Source organism: Limulus polyphemus, unplaced genomic scaffold, assembly GCF_000517525.1.
Source record: "Limulus polyphemus unplaced genomic scaffold, Limulus_polyphemus-2.1.2 Scaffold4, whole genome shotgun sequence".
NCBI lineage: Eukaryota > Metazoa > Arthropoda > Merostomata > Xiphosura > Limulidae > Limulus > Limulus polyphemus.
This window is the reverse complement of record NW_013665614.1, coordinates 118,981-135,786: the sequence shown is the minus strand read 5'-3', so window position 1 is coordinate 135,786 and position 16,806 is coordinate 118,981. Positions and strand designations below refer to the sequence as shown.

Below are 16,806 nucleotides of genomic sequence, written 5' to 3'. Positions count from 1 at the left end.
TTATTGTAATGGTTTTGTATAAAAATGTACTTTTGTTTGCACCATTCACTCCTAAAGTTACTAGTATTTTCACAGGTGTGAGTTCTTCTAATGTATGTATATGATCATTTAAATTTTGCATCTTGATAAAAAAAGACTTGTAATATTTACTGAAACATTTTTTCTAGTCTAAGCAAACCAGGTGGACTTCGTTATTTCTGCTAGAAATTCTTAGAGCGAAGCCACGCCTCTCATCACTAAACACTCAATGATTCTAACAGGACTTTCTGGAATACCTGATCATAACTTGATAAATCTGTTTGTAAGAAACCTAGATAATTGCTGACAGAAAAGTATAGACCACGAATGTTGGTTTGGAATTAGAGCTGAGCCATATGGCTAAATGGTGAAAGCAACATGTCAGGACAAGTTTCTTACACACAGTAACGACGGATGAATAAGGATACGGCTTAAACCAGGGATTCTGAACCCCCCCCTTTTTTTTTGGTTCAAGCCCCACTTTACCAACAATATGTATTTTTCACAGACACACACATCTACAGACATGATATGCAGATGATTAAGTAAGTTATATTCAAACTATTTTGAATAAGCAAATCAGAAAGTATGTTGACAACCACAAACGATATGAAGTCTTATTGAACGGTGGAACGGCATGCGTATGTAGTGTGATACTACCGGAAAGTGATTGCTTTTGGGTAGAGTATGTAACAGCCGTTAGAACTTCCAAGGTGGGATATACTTTGTTCTTAACGGTATTAAGAATAAAGGAATAAAGATCAGCTTGAAGTACCAGGTCCATCCAGGAAGAGACTTGCGACAAGTTGTACTCCTGCCGTAGTAAGCGAAGTTCGGCGTCTTGTAACAAGTAAAAATTCATGAACACAAAGATCGGTGAAAAGAAAAACGTCCATATGTTCCAGGTAACGGTCGCAACATAGTCAACGTCTGGAAACAAGGCCAACGGGATATCACCAGGATAAGGCTTTCTTCCGGTCATATCTCCCGTTTAACCGTCGCAGCTGAAACATGAAAGGGGTGTTCATGTTATCTCACATGAAAACATATCGGTCAAGTCACCGGACGCAGTGCCTATGTATTTCAGTGCAATCGGACTGATGAAAGGGGTGTTCATGTTATCTCACATGAAAACATATCGGTCAAGTCACCGGATGCAGTGACTATGTATTTCAGTGCAATCGGACTAATGAAAGGAGTGTTCATGTTATCTCACATGAAAACATATCGGTCAAGTCACCGGACGCAGTGCCTATGTATTTCAGTGCAATCGGACTGATGAAAGGCGTGTTGGGAAATGTCGTCTTTGTACTCTATACGGATTATGAAAAGAAGTACAGAGAGGAATAGTATGCTTTAGACATGACGGCCTTATGACGGAGCCTTTTGCAATGTAAGCTACACTGCAGGGCTATCGTCAGTATGCACTGTCATTAGACAGAACATGACCTAACGTAGCCACGTGTACCCTAACTATGTGTAAGGTTCCAAGATCTGTCTAAAATGATTCTTTTCTTCAAGCCCTTTTTTTTCCAGTACAACTGTGCAACACAGCATGAACAGAGAATCACTGAAACCTGGCTAACTAGTTGTGGTTAATAGTTTACATTTGGAAAAAACAGAGCGTGATTTACTCACAACAAACTAAAAAATGTAATGAAAATGCTGTTATATCCTATTTTTGAGGGATCCTCTTACTGGGCTAGTAAATAATGTGATCTCAATTATTATCAGTCTTAAAGTTGTATTGTATCTCACATATATTACTAGGTATCCTACACTTTAAGGAACACTATTACTAACCATATTTGTTGCCAAGTAAAAGTAGAGAGGGCCAGACGTGGCCTAGTGGTTAGCGTGCCGAACTGCGGATCGCAAGATCCAAGGCTTGAGTTGCGATATATTGTTGGACACGTTCCTCTCTTTCAACTGTGTTATAACCGTAATAGTCATTTCGGTATTTCATTAAGGGAAGCCGAATAATATACGGCTGATACTACTGACTGTTTGACTTAATTTTCGACAACATTTTCAAAATAAGGGATGGCTATGCCTCAATTTTAACGGTTTCCTACTTGACCTTTTAGCCTTCGTGTAGCCTAAGTTGCCGTTCAGTCAGAAAATACGAATATCAAAACTTGGAGGCATAACTACTAACCATGTTTGTTGTCTTCTAAAAAACAAAGACGCAACTAATAAACGTGTTTGTTACCATATAAAAATAAGACACAACTGCAAACATATCTGTTGTCATATAAAATATGACATAACTACTAACCATGTTTGTTGTCTTCTAAAAAAAAAAAGGACGTAACTAATAAACGTGTTTGTAGCCATATAAAAATAAGACACAACTGCAAACATATTTGTTGACATGTAAAAGTAAGACACAACTACTAACATGTTTGTTGTCATATAAAATATGACGTAACTATTAACCATGTTTGTTGTCTTCTAAAAAAAAAAAAAGACTTAACTAATAAACGTATTTGTAACCATATAAAAATAAGACACAACTACAAACATATTTGTTGACATGTTAAAGTAAGACACAACTACCAACATGTTTCTTGCCCTATAAAAATAAAACATAATTATTAAACGTGTCTTTTGCCGAATAAAAAAATGACATAACTGCTAACTATATCTGTTGACATATAAAAGAAAGAACATAAGTATTAATGATGTTTGTTGTCAAATACAAGAAAGGGGAATAACTAATAACCTTCCTAGCTATTAAGATCAAATAAAATAACTGCTCAGGATGGAATGTGAACCGGTAACTTCTTGTCATTTTCAGCTGTTCTGAAGTCAACAGAATGAAATTTTCAGAGGTAATGGCCACCAGAAAACATTTTTGTAGAAAATATCCCCACGTTCCGTTTTGACCCAAGAAAGTGAAAATGGAGAATTGTTTTAATAGATGCAGTTGTTTCCTTTCAGAAAGAAACTGAAAGACTGCGTAAGCTTCAAAGGATCGTTTCGTCGTTTCTGTTGCGAATAACATAGAAACGGCCTAACATGTAGTCAATATGTTACGTAACTCTACTGAATTTGAGAGAGGACAGTTTTTTATCTGAGCAAAAAAAAAAAGAAAAAGCTTGGAGGCGGGTAGTGAAAGGGCTCTGAGCAATATACATATATGCTTGCGTTAGCGACCAGGTCAGAAGCTCTCATGGTTCAGGCGTAGCCGTTCCTAATTTTGAATTTCGGACTAAAAGGAAGACAAGTAATTGGAAGCACCCGCCACCTAAAGCGACTACTCTAAACCGAAGAGCAGTATTGACTGTCACTTTTTTAAAACAATCACAGTTAAAATTGAGAAGAATGTTTAGTAGCACCATGTTTCGAACCCGAGACCCTTGTATACCCAGTTCAAAATGCTAATCACACGATCAGACTCAGGCCAAAACATTTCCAAGCCCGCTTGGTTCATTTTCTACATGATAATTACAAATAAAAATTTCACTAAGGCAAGTTTCATTAGGGTAAGTACCCATCTAAATATTTGAAAACTGATCTCCTTACCCCACTAAAAACCCTCTCTTCATGATATCGTAAAATGATTGTTGACGATTATTATAGCAACAACAGAACATGATAATGGCATCACATTGGTCATCTCTTTAAACGTAAGATATAGCAAACATTTTGTCTTTAGCTGAGAGAGAGGGTCAGGGTATGATATTGAAAATAGAAAATAAACTTTTAGCTAAATTAACATTATCAACAACTGAAGTTTCAAAATCCAGAACGAATGTATATTTTGGAATTTACAAAGCTTTGTGTTTAGGTTATATTTTATAACTTCAAGTACTAAAGCATAAAGAAATTTTGATTTTAAGCCGAAACATCATTTTATACACATATGGTTTAAACGTCCAGGTCAAAGACCTCGAGGATTCTGCTATAGCCGTTCCTAATTTTCAGCAACTGACCAGAGGGAAGACATCCTGCAGTACTCGCTACCACAAGGACTCTGACTTTTTGAATTGAATAACGTGATTGGCTCTCCCACTTATAATGCGCTCACAGATGAAAGTATGATGCGTGGTCAATGGCATCACGTCTCGAATCCCGTATCCTTCGATCTGCATCTTGACTCGCTATAACCACGAGGCCACGCTCAGCTTTACGATGCAAGATTTCCTGTTGATTAGACAAGTATGTGGATGTCATGTTTGGCAAATAAGTGGCTGAATATGGAAAACGAAATAATATAAATATATATCAAGGACATAGGTGTAACTTAAATCAAATACAGACGTTCCACTGCCATCGACTGGTTGAGAACACAATGACTTCCTGTAAACAAAATAGAAAGCCATTCAGGCCTCTATAACCTTTCTTGAAAATTAAATTTGCGTTCCACATCTGTGCACATAAATATTTATTAACACATCGGACTGCCCCCAGATTATAACGCTAAAAACCGGGTTTTGATACCCTTGGTGGGCACGGCACAGATAGCTCATTTTGTAGCTTTGTGCTTAACGACAACCAAACCATTAATACATCAATTCATGGCTCTATTTATTAAGACGAAACAGCGTACTGTCAGCTAAATTCTTATTGTGTTGAGGTATTTGATCAAATGTTATGAACACATTTTATCCTTGTTGCAGTAGGAATACAAGGTCTAATTATATATTATCAGGCCAAAATTAAAAATTTATTAATTGAAAAACATAAAGCTTAGATCATTGTTAAACATCACATTTCGAGAAACGTGAACGTTTTGTTATTTATGAATTCATTTAAACAGTGTTTAGCAAGTCAAATTTTTAAGTCTAACAGCAGCTTGAGAATATAGCGATTAACAGTTTAATTAAATGCCGCGATTTTTATCTAATCTGAGTATGAATCTTATTTGCCATAAACCACCAAAGAATTTCACAAGTAATAACTGGACACGTTTCGACATCACGTAAGTTAAAGTTCTGTCAATTTTGTTATTTGTTTTAATATTATTTGTTTTAAGTTGATTTAAACATACTTTCATTAAGGAATCCTATGAACACATATACACAGCTGTACAGTAATGTAAGAATTGAAGTTGTATGCGTTGTTGCTATGGTTACTTCTCGTTCGCTGGACCAATCTGACTTTTGTTTATTGTATTTCTTCGTGACTAATGCACGTGCTCTAGCTAATAACTTGTGAAACCCAAGAAAAGTTTTGTTGTTGTTGTTTTCAATTGACGTCCTTTGAATTCACTAAAATGCATTGAAGATGCGACGAAACTTTTCAAGAAAAGTTGTTTTTGTTTTTTAATGTCCGAAGGAACCCATTTGTTTTCTGTTTATTTTCGCCCCCAGTGGCGCAGTGGTATGTTTGCAGACTTACACTGCCAGAAACCGGGTTTCAATACTCGTGGTGGGCAGAGCACAGATATCCCATTATGTAGCTTTGTGCTTAACTACAAACAACTGACCAGTTTGTTATTATGGAGCGAGTACCTTAAAAAGCACATATATGTTTAACAGATTTTACTTATCTAAATTATACTGAATATCAAGATAAAATAATTCTGGGATATTGATTTGGAAATGGGCAAATTTCTGTTTGTTTTATTAAGTAGTCTGTATTAACCAAACTTTAATCATTTTACAGACGTGGAATGTCATTTACTTATCACCCCAGTATTTACTTTTAAATAACGTGTTTAAAGTTATTAGCTATTTATTGTTATTGAAGCAAATACCTTTATAGCTGCAAATAGCAAAGGATAGCTTAGATATGTGATCCATATTTCATGTTGAATTTAAAATTTTATAACACGTATGAAACTTAACAATAGGGTTTAAATATGTGATTTTCTTTTTAGAATTTTCGTACAAAGCTAATCGAGGGCCATGTACACTAGCCGTCCCTAATTTTGAAGTGATAAACAAGAGGGAAGGCATCTAGTTAACACCTCCGCCGCCAACTCCTGGGCTACTTTTTACAAACGAATAGTAGCACCTATAATGTCTTCATGACGCTCTTTTTTTTTCGAGAGTATAGTTTAAATTTCTTTAAGGTATGGAATTGCTGTTGTACCGGGCTGATTTTTTCCCCCATTTAAAAATAATGGAAAAGAAAAAGTATTTAAGAAAACAAAAACTATCGTTTTGATTGTATATTGAACGAACTGTAGAAAATGAGTGGCCTCATAAGAGAGTGAAAGATTTTAAGAGAAATAAAGAGTGTTTTAAACTGACCTCGTATTTTGCAGACAGAAGCTGCTTCTCGTAAACTTAGTAGACATGATCCAAAATGAATATAATGAAAATGTGTTTAAAACTTTCAAAGCTGGCTGTTTGTTTTTGGCCAGGTGGCTAGGGCGCTCGACTCGCAATCTGAGGGTCGCGGGTTCGAATCCCCGTCACACCAAACATGCTCGCTCTTTCAGCCCTGGGGGCGTTATAATGTAACGGTCAATCCCACTATTCGTTGGTAAAAGAGTAGCCCAAGAGTTGGCGGTTGGTGGTGATGACTAGCTGCCTTCCCTCTAATCTTACACTGCTAAATTAGGGACGGCTAGCGCATATAGCCCTAGTATGGCTTTGCGTGAAATTTAAAACAAACAAAACTGTTTGTTTTTATTGTCTGAAATGTTCTAGCTCGTTTTACATTAATACTTATATTGTTTGTTTTGTTTTTAATTATGCACAAAGCTACACAAGGGCTATCTGTGCTCTGCCCACCACGGGTATCGAAACCCGGTTTCTAGCGTTGTAAGTCCACAGACATACCGCTGTGCCACTGGGGGGCAATACTTATATATTAGACACATATTTTTGTCACTTGTGACAACCGAATTTATGTTACAATAAAGTGACTACCGTTAGGATGTTGAAATTTTTTGACTTATTCAGTGAGTAACTAGTTTAATGATTCCGAAATTTGACTTAAACTAAAATAATATGGGAAACGTCCCATTAAGAAAACTTTTTGTCTTATGACATCAGAAAAAAAAACACGTTTACTCGCTACACCACAAGTCCGTATCTATCTTTTTATCTATTCAACCAAATTATTGAGCACGTCACTTTACGCTAGATGCACGGTTGGGTGTCAAAGTTTGCATGCTAAAAGTGTCATTTAACATGATGTTATGCATTTGATGTCAGAGTTATCAACTTTTCATGTTACTCTACATTGCTGATTTTGTGTTAGAGTAGAGAAAATACCAGATGTGATATATAGGGATACTGAAAGACTGTAGCTATGCATTTAGGAGGTTGTGGAGGCTATGGAAGTTGTATGATGGACAAAAGTATCTTTATTCTTCATATGAACACCACCTTGCACTCTACTTGTTTGTTTGTTTTTGAGTTTCGCGCAAAGCTACACGAGGGCTATCTGTGCAAGCTGTCCCTAATTTAGCAGTGTAAGACTAGAGGGAAGGCAGCTAGTCATCACCACCCACCGCCAACTCTTGGGCTACTCTTTTACCAACGAATAGTGGGATTGCTCGTCATATTATAACGTCCCCACGGCTGAAAGGAGCGAGCATGTTTGGTGGGACGGGGACTCGAACCCGCAGATTGCGAGTCGAGCACCCTAACCACCTGGCGGCACTCTACTCATCAGACAGAGTCTGAGCCAGACTGACGTCCGTATTTCACAGACATACCGTGAGTACAAAAACGTTAATCACGAATCTGACCTGTGTGTAGAAAGAATAGGCTTGTACTGTTGACTAAAAGCTTGCCACGTTTCGTAAAAATACATCCTGTAAATTCGGAATTATAGTCAACATTATTTTTCCAATACGGAGTCGGTTTATTGGACCAGACCCTTGCACGTTCAGTTGAAATATATAAAAGCTAACATGAATTTGTTATTTGTTTATATTTATCAATTTTATCTATATATAGGTTTACGGCTAAATCAATTTATATATAAGTTACCACGCATTGCATTCGTATTTCCTCACGGTCTAAGTTGCCGTCCTTTTATTACGAGATTTGTATGTTAACAAACACAAGTGGTTAGATAATTGAGACTAGAAACATTTTGTATCGATTTTGTTTGAATACTGACAAGGACTTTTGCTGACTCTTGACTTTCTTTCAGGAAAACTTTGATAAGTTTACTGCTGAACCAGCGACGTATTTCCTTAGAGAATAGTATTTCAATAGTTTCTGTACGTCTTCCTTTCAAGTTACATCAGCCTTGGAGCTAGCTGTTAGTGTCAAATATGTGTTTAGAAATTCACTGGTAAACTGCAAAGTCTACTTTACTAACATCACGTCTTACGTGTTCTTAAATTTTAATATCGCGTAACCTTTGGAGTGAATAATCTTATAATGATTAATTTGTATGCTTTATACGCGTACCTACAGTTTGTGTATCTCATTCGTACGGAATTATTGAAATCAGTGAACTAGTTAACAAATAATGAAGCCTCTAGTCAAGTTCATTGTTAAATTGAATATGCCATATAAATAGTTGCAAATTAAGAAATATCAATAGCACAACGTCACCTGGTGGCGAGATGAATTTCATTTTAATACTACTCCAGTTTTCATCGATAAAGGTTGAATCGTTGTGTGAAAAAATAAAGGACCAAAAGAATTTTCGAAAACTGATATGTTCACCAATAACTACAAAATATTTCATTACATGCAGGAAAAAATTTGGCAATATCCCAAACATGTAAAGACAACATTGTTGCAAATGGATGAGATGAAAGACAAGCAAAACGCCTTCTACAAATGCCAATAAATCCATTTATGTATCTGTTAGATGCTCACCGAGACATATATACGACGAAAACTGCTTATATTACTTCTGCGAAGAAATACTTTTGTTTTCCAAAATCGTTTAGTTTAGTTTCCACTATTATTTCATGTAAGTCTTGTTAAATCACACATACAGTTCCAATATTATTTCATGTAAGTCTTGTTAAATCACACATATAGTTCCAATATTATTTCATGTAAGTCTTGTTAAATCACAGATACAATTCCACTATTATTTCATGTAAGTATTGTTAAATCACACATACAGTTCCAATATTATTTCATGTAAGTCTTGTTAAATCACACATACAGTTCCAATATTATTTCATGTAAGTCTTGTTAAATCACACATACAGTTCCAATATTATTTCATGTAAGTCTTGTTAAATCACAGATACAATTCCAATATTATTTTCATGTAAGTCTTGTTAAATCACACATACAGTTCCAATATTATTTCATGTAAGTCTTGTTAAATCACAGATACAGTTCCAATGTTATTTCATGTAAATCTTGTTATATCACACATACATTTCCAATATTATTTCATGTAACTCTTGTTAAATCACACATACAGTTTTAATGTTATTTCATGTAAATCTTATTAAATCACAGATACAGTTCCAATATTATTTCATGTAAGGCTTGTTAAATCACACATACATTGCCAATGTTATTTCATGTAAATCTTGTTATATCACACATACATTTCCAATACTATTTCATGTAAGTCTTGATAAATCACACATACAGTTCCAATATTATTTCATGCAAGGCTTGTTAAATCACACATACAGTTCCAATGTTATTTCATGTTTGTTAGCTGTAGTAAATAGAAGGTATTCATTAGTTAAAGTTCCTGAGGTTATATGACTGGAAGATTAGTTTATGCTACAGTTTTTAGAACTGAAAATCATGATATTAGTAGTTGAAATTACACTACAAACCTTGAATTGGAAGCCAAGTTACTTAACGTTTGAAGTAATATTACTGTCCTTGAACTGGAAACTAGATTCCTGGCAGTTTTTTGACGTGATGTTAGTTTTTTAATCACGAAATAGATTATTGGCGTTTGAGGTTATGTTACGATCCTTGAATTAAAAATCAGATTATTGGTGTTTAAAGTGATGTAATATTTGCATTAATGGTTAGATTATTTGTATTAGAAGAAAGCTTTCATTCAGGATTAAAATATTATTAGTGAATGAAATTAGATTACTCTGTGTGAATTAAGAGTCAAATTTTTCGTGTTTGAGTAAGTGTTGTAGTCCTTGGATCGAAAAATGATGAAATTATTTTTTCAATAGTTTATTAACTTCATACATCCATTTACACATTTTACACTTTAACCAGATGTGAATAATACGTTCGAATTGATAACAAGAGCAATGACAATTAAAAAGAAAAAACTAATTAACATTTCCACTGATAAAATTATTGTTCAGGTAAAAATGCAAAATTACTTGGAACCACATTTCTGGAACAGTTCAACGTTAACTGTCCACAGTTTCTATCTCTATATATAATTTGTTACATAAATAGTTTGGAAATGTGCCTAAATAGCCGATGGGGTCACAGACCCCATTGTGCATTAAGGATTATGTTATATATTCGAAAATATGTTATCCATTTTGTGTATATAATGAAAGAGCAACTTACGCAATTATTAATAACTTATTTTAATTTTTTTACATAATATTTTCAACAATGAACTGAGAATTCATCATTAAGTGCAGTAAAAAAATCTTGCATTATCGCATACAGTAAATACCAAAGAAGAGAGTTGTCATACAACAAGGAAATAACATGTTTTCCGTTGCATGGTCTAAAGCTTGGAAATGTTTTCATTTCTCTGTAAAATAATCATGTGATGATGGTTAAATTAATCACTAGTTTGAAGAGGTAATCAGAACCTACTGGGTTAAACAGACAGGATATGTTTTATAAGTGATATTTCTAGCGCGCTCCGCAGAAATGAAACGTCCTAAAACACTTAACTATCTTAAATGTACTTGAGTTTGATTGGTGATAATTCTCATGGATATGCTTGACTAGTCTATTACTTGTCATCAATATATTAACAATACGGAAAGTTATGTTTTTACAATTTCAGTTTGGTGTACGTTATTTTCTACTGTAGTAAACCTAATTAGAAGTGGTGAAATATCAGATAGTTTTCTAAGATCGTGTGTTCTAATAAAATGATGGCAAACAATATCACAGCTCACAACGCAAAGCTTTTAGCTTAAATAAGAGGTCTGTTCCATTCAAGTCAATTATATGAAAAGTTAGTGTATAACAATTAACTAGCTTCACTTCAACTGAGTAATATCCACGCGTGTCGAAATAAGCTAAGAACTTCTAACTACCTTTATCGTCAACTTTCGAAGGCTGGTGTAATAAAAAAATTCAAATCATGCATTATTTCCTTTAAAACACTGTATTATTCGAAGAACATGTTGAATACTAACATTTATGACTGTACATTTTCGTATGATTATTATAATTTTGTGTGAACAAGGGATTTTCGCTTTATAGCTTTAATAATCAACCTGCGAAGTGATTTAAAGCAACCAACCCAGATCTGGTAAAATTTTCTAAACACTTGTGAGTTTAATCAACATGAAGAAAACAGCTTCATTTTGGTTGAAATTTTTAAGTGTTTAATTGTCTCAGCTTTCCTCGTGTAACATTTTAGTTCCTTCTGAGGAATATGCTTGATCTGATGGAAATACATTAAGCTCTTCTTCATGAAACATTTCTTCCCTGTTCATGTAAAAATGTATTGTCCTTCACAAACCCATTTGGCCAGCTATGATAATACCGTGTGCAACTTTACCAATCGGCATGTTCTTCAACCAACTTGTGAACTTAAAATAATAAATCAACAACTCCAGAAATCAACCTGCCCCTCTAAAAAGGGTTGTTCTGTTTTTATTTTCAGGATCCAACTCGAGGCATTAAAGGGCTGTTAAGGTTCTCTGGTGGTACGTGAGCCATGTCAGTAATGAGAGACTTTTCAGGCGTTTCGTAGTGTCGCTGTCTGTATTTCTTGGCTGCCATGGAAACCAAACAAACAATACACAACATTGCCGCAACAATTCCTAGCACTACTGCGACCGCTACGTTGCTTGTGGTGTAAATGCCTTGCATAATAAAACTAGCGTCTCGGGTATGAACGTGAGTACAGGATAGTTTGATGTATTTCTCTTCTTCTTTGTCCTTGACAGCAATGCAGAGCTTGTAACTTGTATCTGGTTCAAGATTATTTATAGTATAAGAACGATATACATAACTAACTGTGACTGTTTGATATTGCTCCCCTGGTCGGTTGTCAGTTTTGTAAAGTATATCATACTCTGGAAAGTTATTCCGTGCTGTGCCATTCCACACAACTGTTACGAATGTGGAAGACACCCGCTGAGGAAACAGACCAATGTCTACACTGCCAACTTGAAGAACCGTGTTCTTTATGGCAACACCCATATTGTTTTCTGCAACACACTGGTAGATTCCAGAATCTTTGGGCTTCAAGTGGTACAAGAGTAATATATTACTATGTTTTATCTGAATGCGTAAGTCATTGTTTGATTCATTCACCACGCTTCCAGAGGGTACAATCCAATGGATCTTGGGCGGAGGTATCCCAAAAGCACGACATTCGAAAATCTGAGAATCTCCCATTTTTGTGTCAACTGTTTCGTTACGAGAATCAACTAGGACTGGTTCACACTGCTCAGGAATGCTGGCGAGGCTCAAAGCCTTGAGGGGAAAAGAACGCAGAATCTGGGGTTGGGAACATTTTAACTGATCTGAGTTTAAAAAATGAATTGAAGAATTTTCTTTTTTGTTTAGTGCCTTTTGAATCCATCTAACATTACAATCGCAGAGAAGTGGATTGTCATACATTGTGAGCTGAACGGCCGGACGTTCGTAGACAGTTTCATAACTTAAAACAGAAAGATTATTTTTATGCAAAAGCAAAACTCTCAACTTAGGAACATTGATGAAAGCATGGGGATCTACGTAATGCAGACTTGGGTTGTTATGGAGATAAACCTTCTCCAGGTTACCTAAATCTCGAAATGCTCCACGGTCTATCATCTGAAGCGTAGTTGTGTTCGACAGAGATATCTCTTTTACAGAAAAAAGAGTAAAGTCATCTGTTACCAACTTAGGAATTGGATTAGCGTCAAGAAAAAAAACCTTCAGACGTTTCATAGATTGGAGGGCTACTGTGGGAACTTCAGCAATGTTGTTGTGGTTCAGCAGCAAAGTTGTCAGGTTACGAAGTCCTAGAAAAGCTTTTTCACTAATTCCTCTGATTCTGTTATGGGACAAAGAAAGGTGCCGAAGGTTATTTAGTGATGTAAACGTCCCGCTATTTAGATAATAGATCTCGTTGTTGTCAAGCTCTAGGATTACTAAATTCATCATATCGTAAAACCACTCTACTGGCATTGAATGAATGGAATTTTCCCTTAGGTTCAGATGTTTAAGATTACTCATGTCATCAAATACATGTTCGTCAATGAACTTGAGGTGGCCGTTTGTAATGATAAGCGTTTCCAACTTGTACAAACCACGAAAGACTCCGTTGAATAAGGTACGAAACTTGTTATTAGACAAGTCCAGTAAACGTAGTTCTGTCAAATTTTGAAAGATGGACCCACGGCCCAGTTGTTTGATTTGATTGGTAGATAAGTTCAGGTCTAACAGACGAGGCAGAAAGGGTATTTGTTTGACCAAGTTCGTTAACCGATTCTCAGATAGAAACAGTAACTCAGTGTGTAGAGGGATATTATCAGGAATTTTGTGCAACCCACGTGATGTACAATTTACCATACGTTGTACGCAATCACAATGAAGTGGACAACTGATATGCGAACTAATGACCGACGTCAGTAATAGCACACAGAATGCAAGAAAAATCCACGATACCATGACGATGCAGTTTTCAGATTAATTTTTTATCAATAAGATACCTTGAACATTGTAAATAAATGGAAAACTTGCTTGTGAAGTCCCGAGGACCTAAAACAAAACAATAAAAAAGTTGTTTCAAAATAATTCTGGAACATATTGAGCGTTTGACACGTAATTTTAAATCCTAAACCACTAAAATATAACTCTGAGATCTAATGCTTATATTTATAATCTATGTAATCTTTAGGTGTTTTTTTCAATATAAAAGTTATTAATATACTGGGTGGTTCAAAAGTCCATTGACAAGTATATCATTCAGAAATGGAGAGGCATAGGGAAATAACTGTTAGTGTTATGGAACGTGTTGAGGCCTTCGATATTTTAGTTAATAAGCATCATACAACAAAAAATGTCAGTTGCAAATGTATAGAAAATAATAAATAGACATAGTAAACATTCTAAGCTTGCACTTCAAACCTAAGTTTGTGTAACAACTTTTACTCCGGTTGAATTTCAATCTTCTGAGGCACAACTCCATATGCATGTAAAATGTGCATTTATGCCTACAAGAGTTGTTCTTGGGCAGCGAATTTGGTAATTCGAAGTTTAACATGTTTAATCTATAGCAGTCTACACCTTTGCCATTGACATTTTAGGTGTATGGTGCATATTGATAAATGTTCCATGACCTTGACGATGACCTCGAACAGTCTCGGCGATGTTCTCACAGTGTAGGCCCACAACACCTAATTTCACACTACTAAGAATTATTTTACTATACATCTCCTTCGCTGAGTTACTTGCCTGCAGTAGTTTTCTGAATCACCCTGTATGTTGATGATATATATATTGATATAATTAGTGTAGAAGACCATTTCAAGTACATGTAACAAAAAAATCAACACAACTGTTTATACGTAAACCAAATAGAATTTAAGTACAAACAAACCTCTTTAGTTATTTAGCGAAATTTTACGCAAGTACATTTGTATGAAGTATCTTCATAGACTATTTGATTTTAGCGAAAAGCTGCACAGTGTACTATATGCAATGTATCCGCCGCGAGGTTCTAAGCCCTAATTTCAGTATTATCAGCTGTTAGGCTTACCGCTGATCCAGTTGTATTGATACTTTCTCTTGACATATATCTCATAAAACAGGAATTATATTTTTCAATATTTAATTTCTGTAGTGCATACTGATGTATAGAAGACATATTAATACTAGATATAAACGACCTTATAACCTTATTTCTACTTAAGTAGACACTAACGTTTCGCTTTACAGCTTCTTCAGGAGCGTTCACTAAAACATAAACCGAAACGGACAGTACAAAGCTTCAATAAAACCAAATAGTTTTAAATATCCCCCAAGAAAAGTTTCCCAGTTTCTACACTTAATTAATGAATATTAAATCAGACATCAAATGTAAAGAAAATAAAGAATGCCACTCAAGACTTGAGAAGTATATATGACGAGCAAATCACCAAATCAGAGACCTTTGTTACAAATGATAATAACGATCAAGAAAACATGACAACAGTTAAAAAAGTAACAGTAGAAAATTACCTCCAAATCTCGACTTCCTCTTTGAACCTACCAACTAAAGAACCTGTTTTCGCAGTAATACTAAATTAAACTTCAAAATAAAATGTGTTTAAACACGTTTTCTTCTCTTGAACAAACGTTTTATTCTATTCGATGGAACCATTTTTAAGAAAATAGAGAAACGACTAAAATCCAGCAAAATATCATAAATTCAATCTCTACTACAACCGACATTGAAAATGATAACACAGAGTCTGACATTAATTGCATTTCTGAAATTTGTTCAACTACACATGCAACAAATCATGCAGCTTCCAAATGTCTCACTAAACACCCTTTTGATACCACTTAGCGACAACCTCCCCACGCTAACAAAGATATTGAAACGCAAATCGCGGATGTGAGGAAAAATATCAAGAACGTTTTGCAAAAAACGTAGGGATCATCATTCCAAGCCTAACTTAAATCATAAAGAACAACTAGCCCTTAAAACTTAAAAAATATAATAATATCATCATAAAATAATCGGACAAGTGTAAATATTTTGTAGTTATGGGCAGAAATATTTACGAATAAAAAATATTTGGTCATCTTAAAGACGAGATTAAATTTCAAATTGAGACGAATGCTAAAGAGATTATCTATGAATTTACAAAAACAAGAACTTAAACCTTCTAATAGCTGTATCCCAGAATTATACGGTTTAACAAAGGAACATAAACCAATATGCCACTAAGATTCATAGTCTCAGCATAAGGCAGTGCTACTGAAATTTTGTCTTGGTGCCCCCCCCAGTGGCACAGCGGTATGTCTGCGAACTTACAACCCTAGAAACCGGGTTTCGATACCCATGGTGGGCAGAGCACAGATAGCCCATTGTGTAGTTTTGTGCTTAACTACAAACAAGATGTCTTGGTTTATGCATACAGTTTTGGTTCCGTTATTAAATTACGTTCCAGCTCAGTTAAATAATACACAATACCTGTTATCGCGAATCAAGGATGCTCCTCACTTAGTGACCAACACAACAATACTCAATATATTGGACGTCGTAGCTCACAACCCAGATATACAAACACATACAGCGTGTGAATTCATTTCGAATCACACAAACAATTTGGAGATGTACGGACTGACAATAGACACTTTCAGAGAAATCTTACATATCATCATTCACAATTGATATTTTCGTTTTGACAAACTATATCTCCAACTCAGTGGTGTATCAATGGGTAATAGAGTCGCTGTTATTTATGCCGTAATATTTATGCACGTTTTTGAAACAACGGCACTTGACAAGTGGCGTCAAAATACCAAAACCGGCCTTGATCTATGGCTTAGATACATCGATGACGTGTTTGGACTATATGGAACCACGGTCTTTCTACTTTAATCCAATTTTTAGACTTTCTAAATTCCATAGACCCCAACATCCAATTCACTCTGAATCATTCGTATGACAAGAGAAATATAGATTTTCTTGACCTTACCTTCAGGATCGGCCCGGCATGGCCAGGTAGTTAAAGCGCTCGACTCGCAATCTGAGGGTCGCGGGTTCGAATGCCCGTCCCACCAAACATGC

At 35.3% G+C, this 16,806-nt stretch overlaps 1 protein-coding gene across 1 annotated transcript in view; it reads right to left on the bottom strand.

The window, feature by feature from the left end:
- Positions 1–10,066: 10,066 nt before the first annotated feature.
- The window catches only part of LOC106470276 (leucine-rich repeat neuronal protein 1-like), a 25,641-nt gene continuing 18,901 nt past the window's right edge, over positions 10,067–16,806 (bottom strand). The window contains exon 2 of the mRNA XM_013930856.2: positions 10,067–13,784. Within this exon, the coding sequence (XP_013786310.2) occupies positions 11,691–13,694 (2,004 nt within the window). The 5' untranslated portion in view covers positions 13,695–13,784 and the 3' untranslated portion in view covers positions 10,067–11,690. The remainder of the gene's footprint in view (positions 13,785–16,806) is intronic.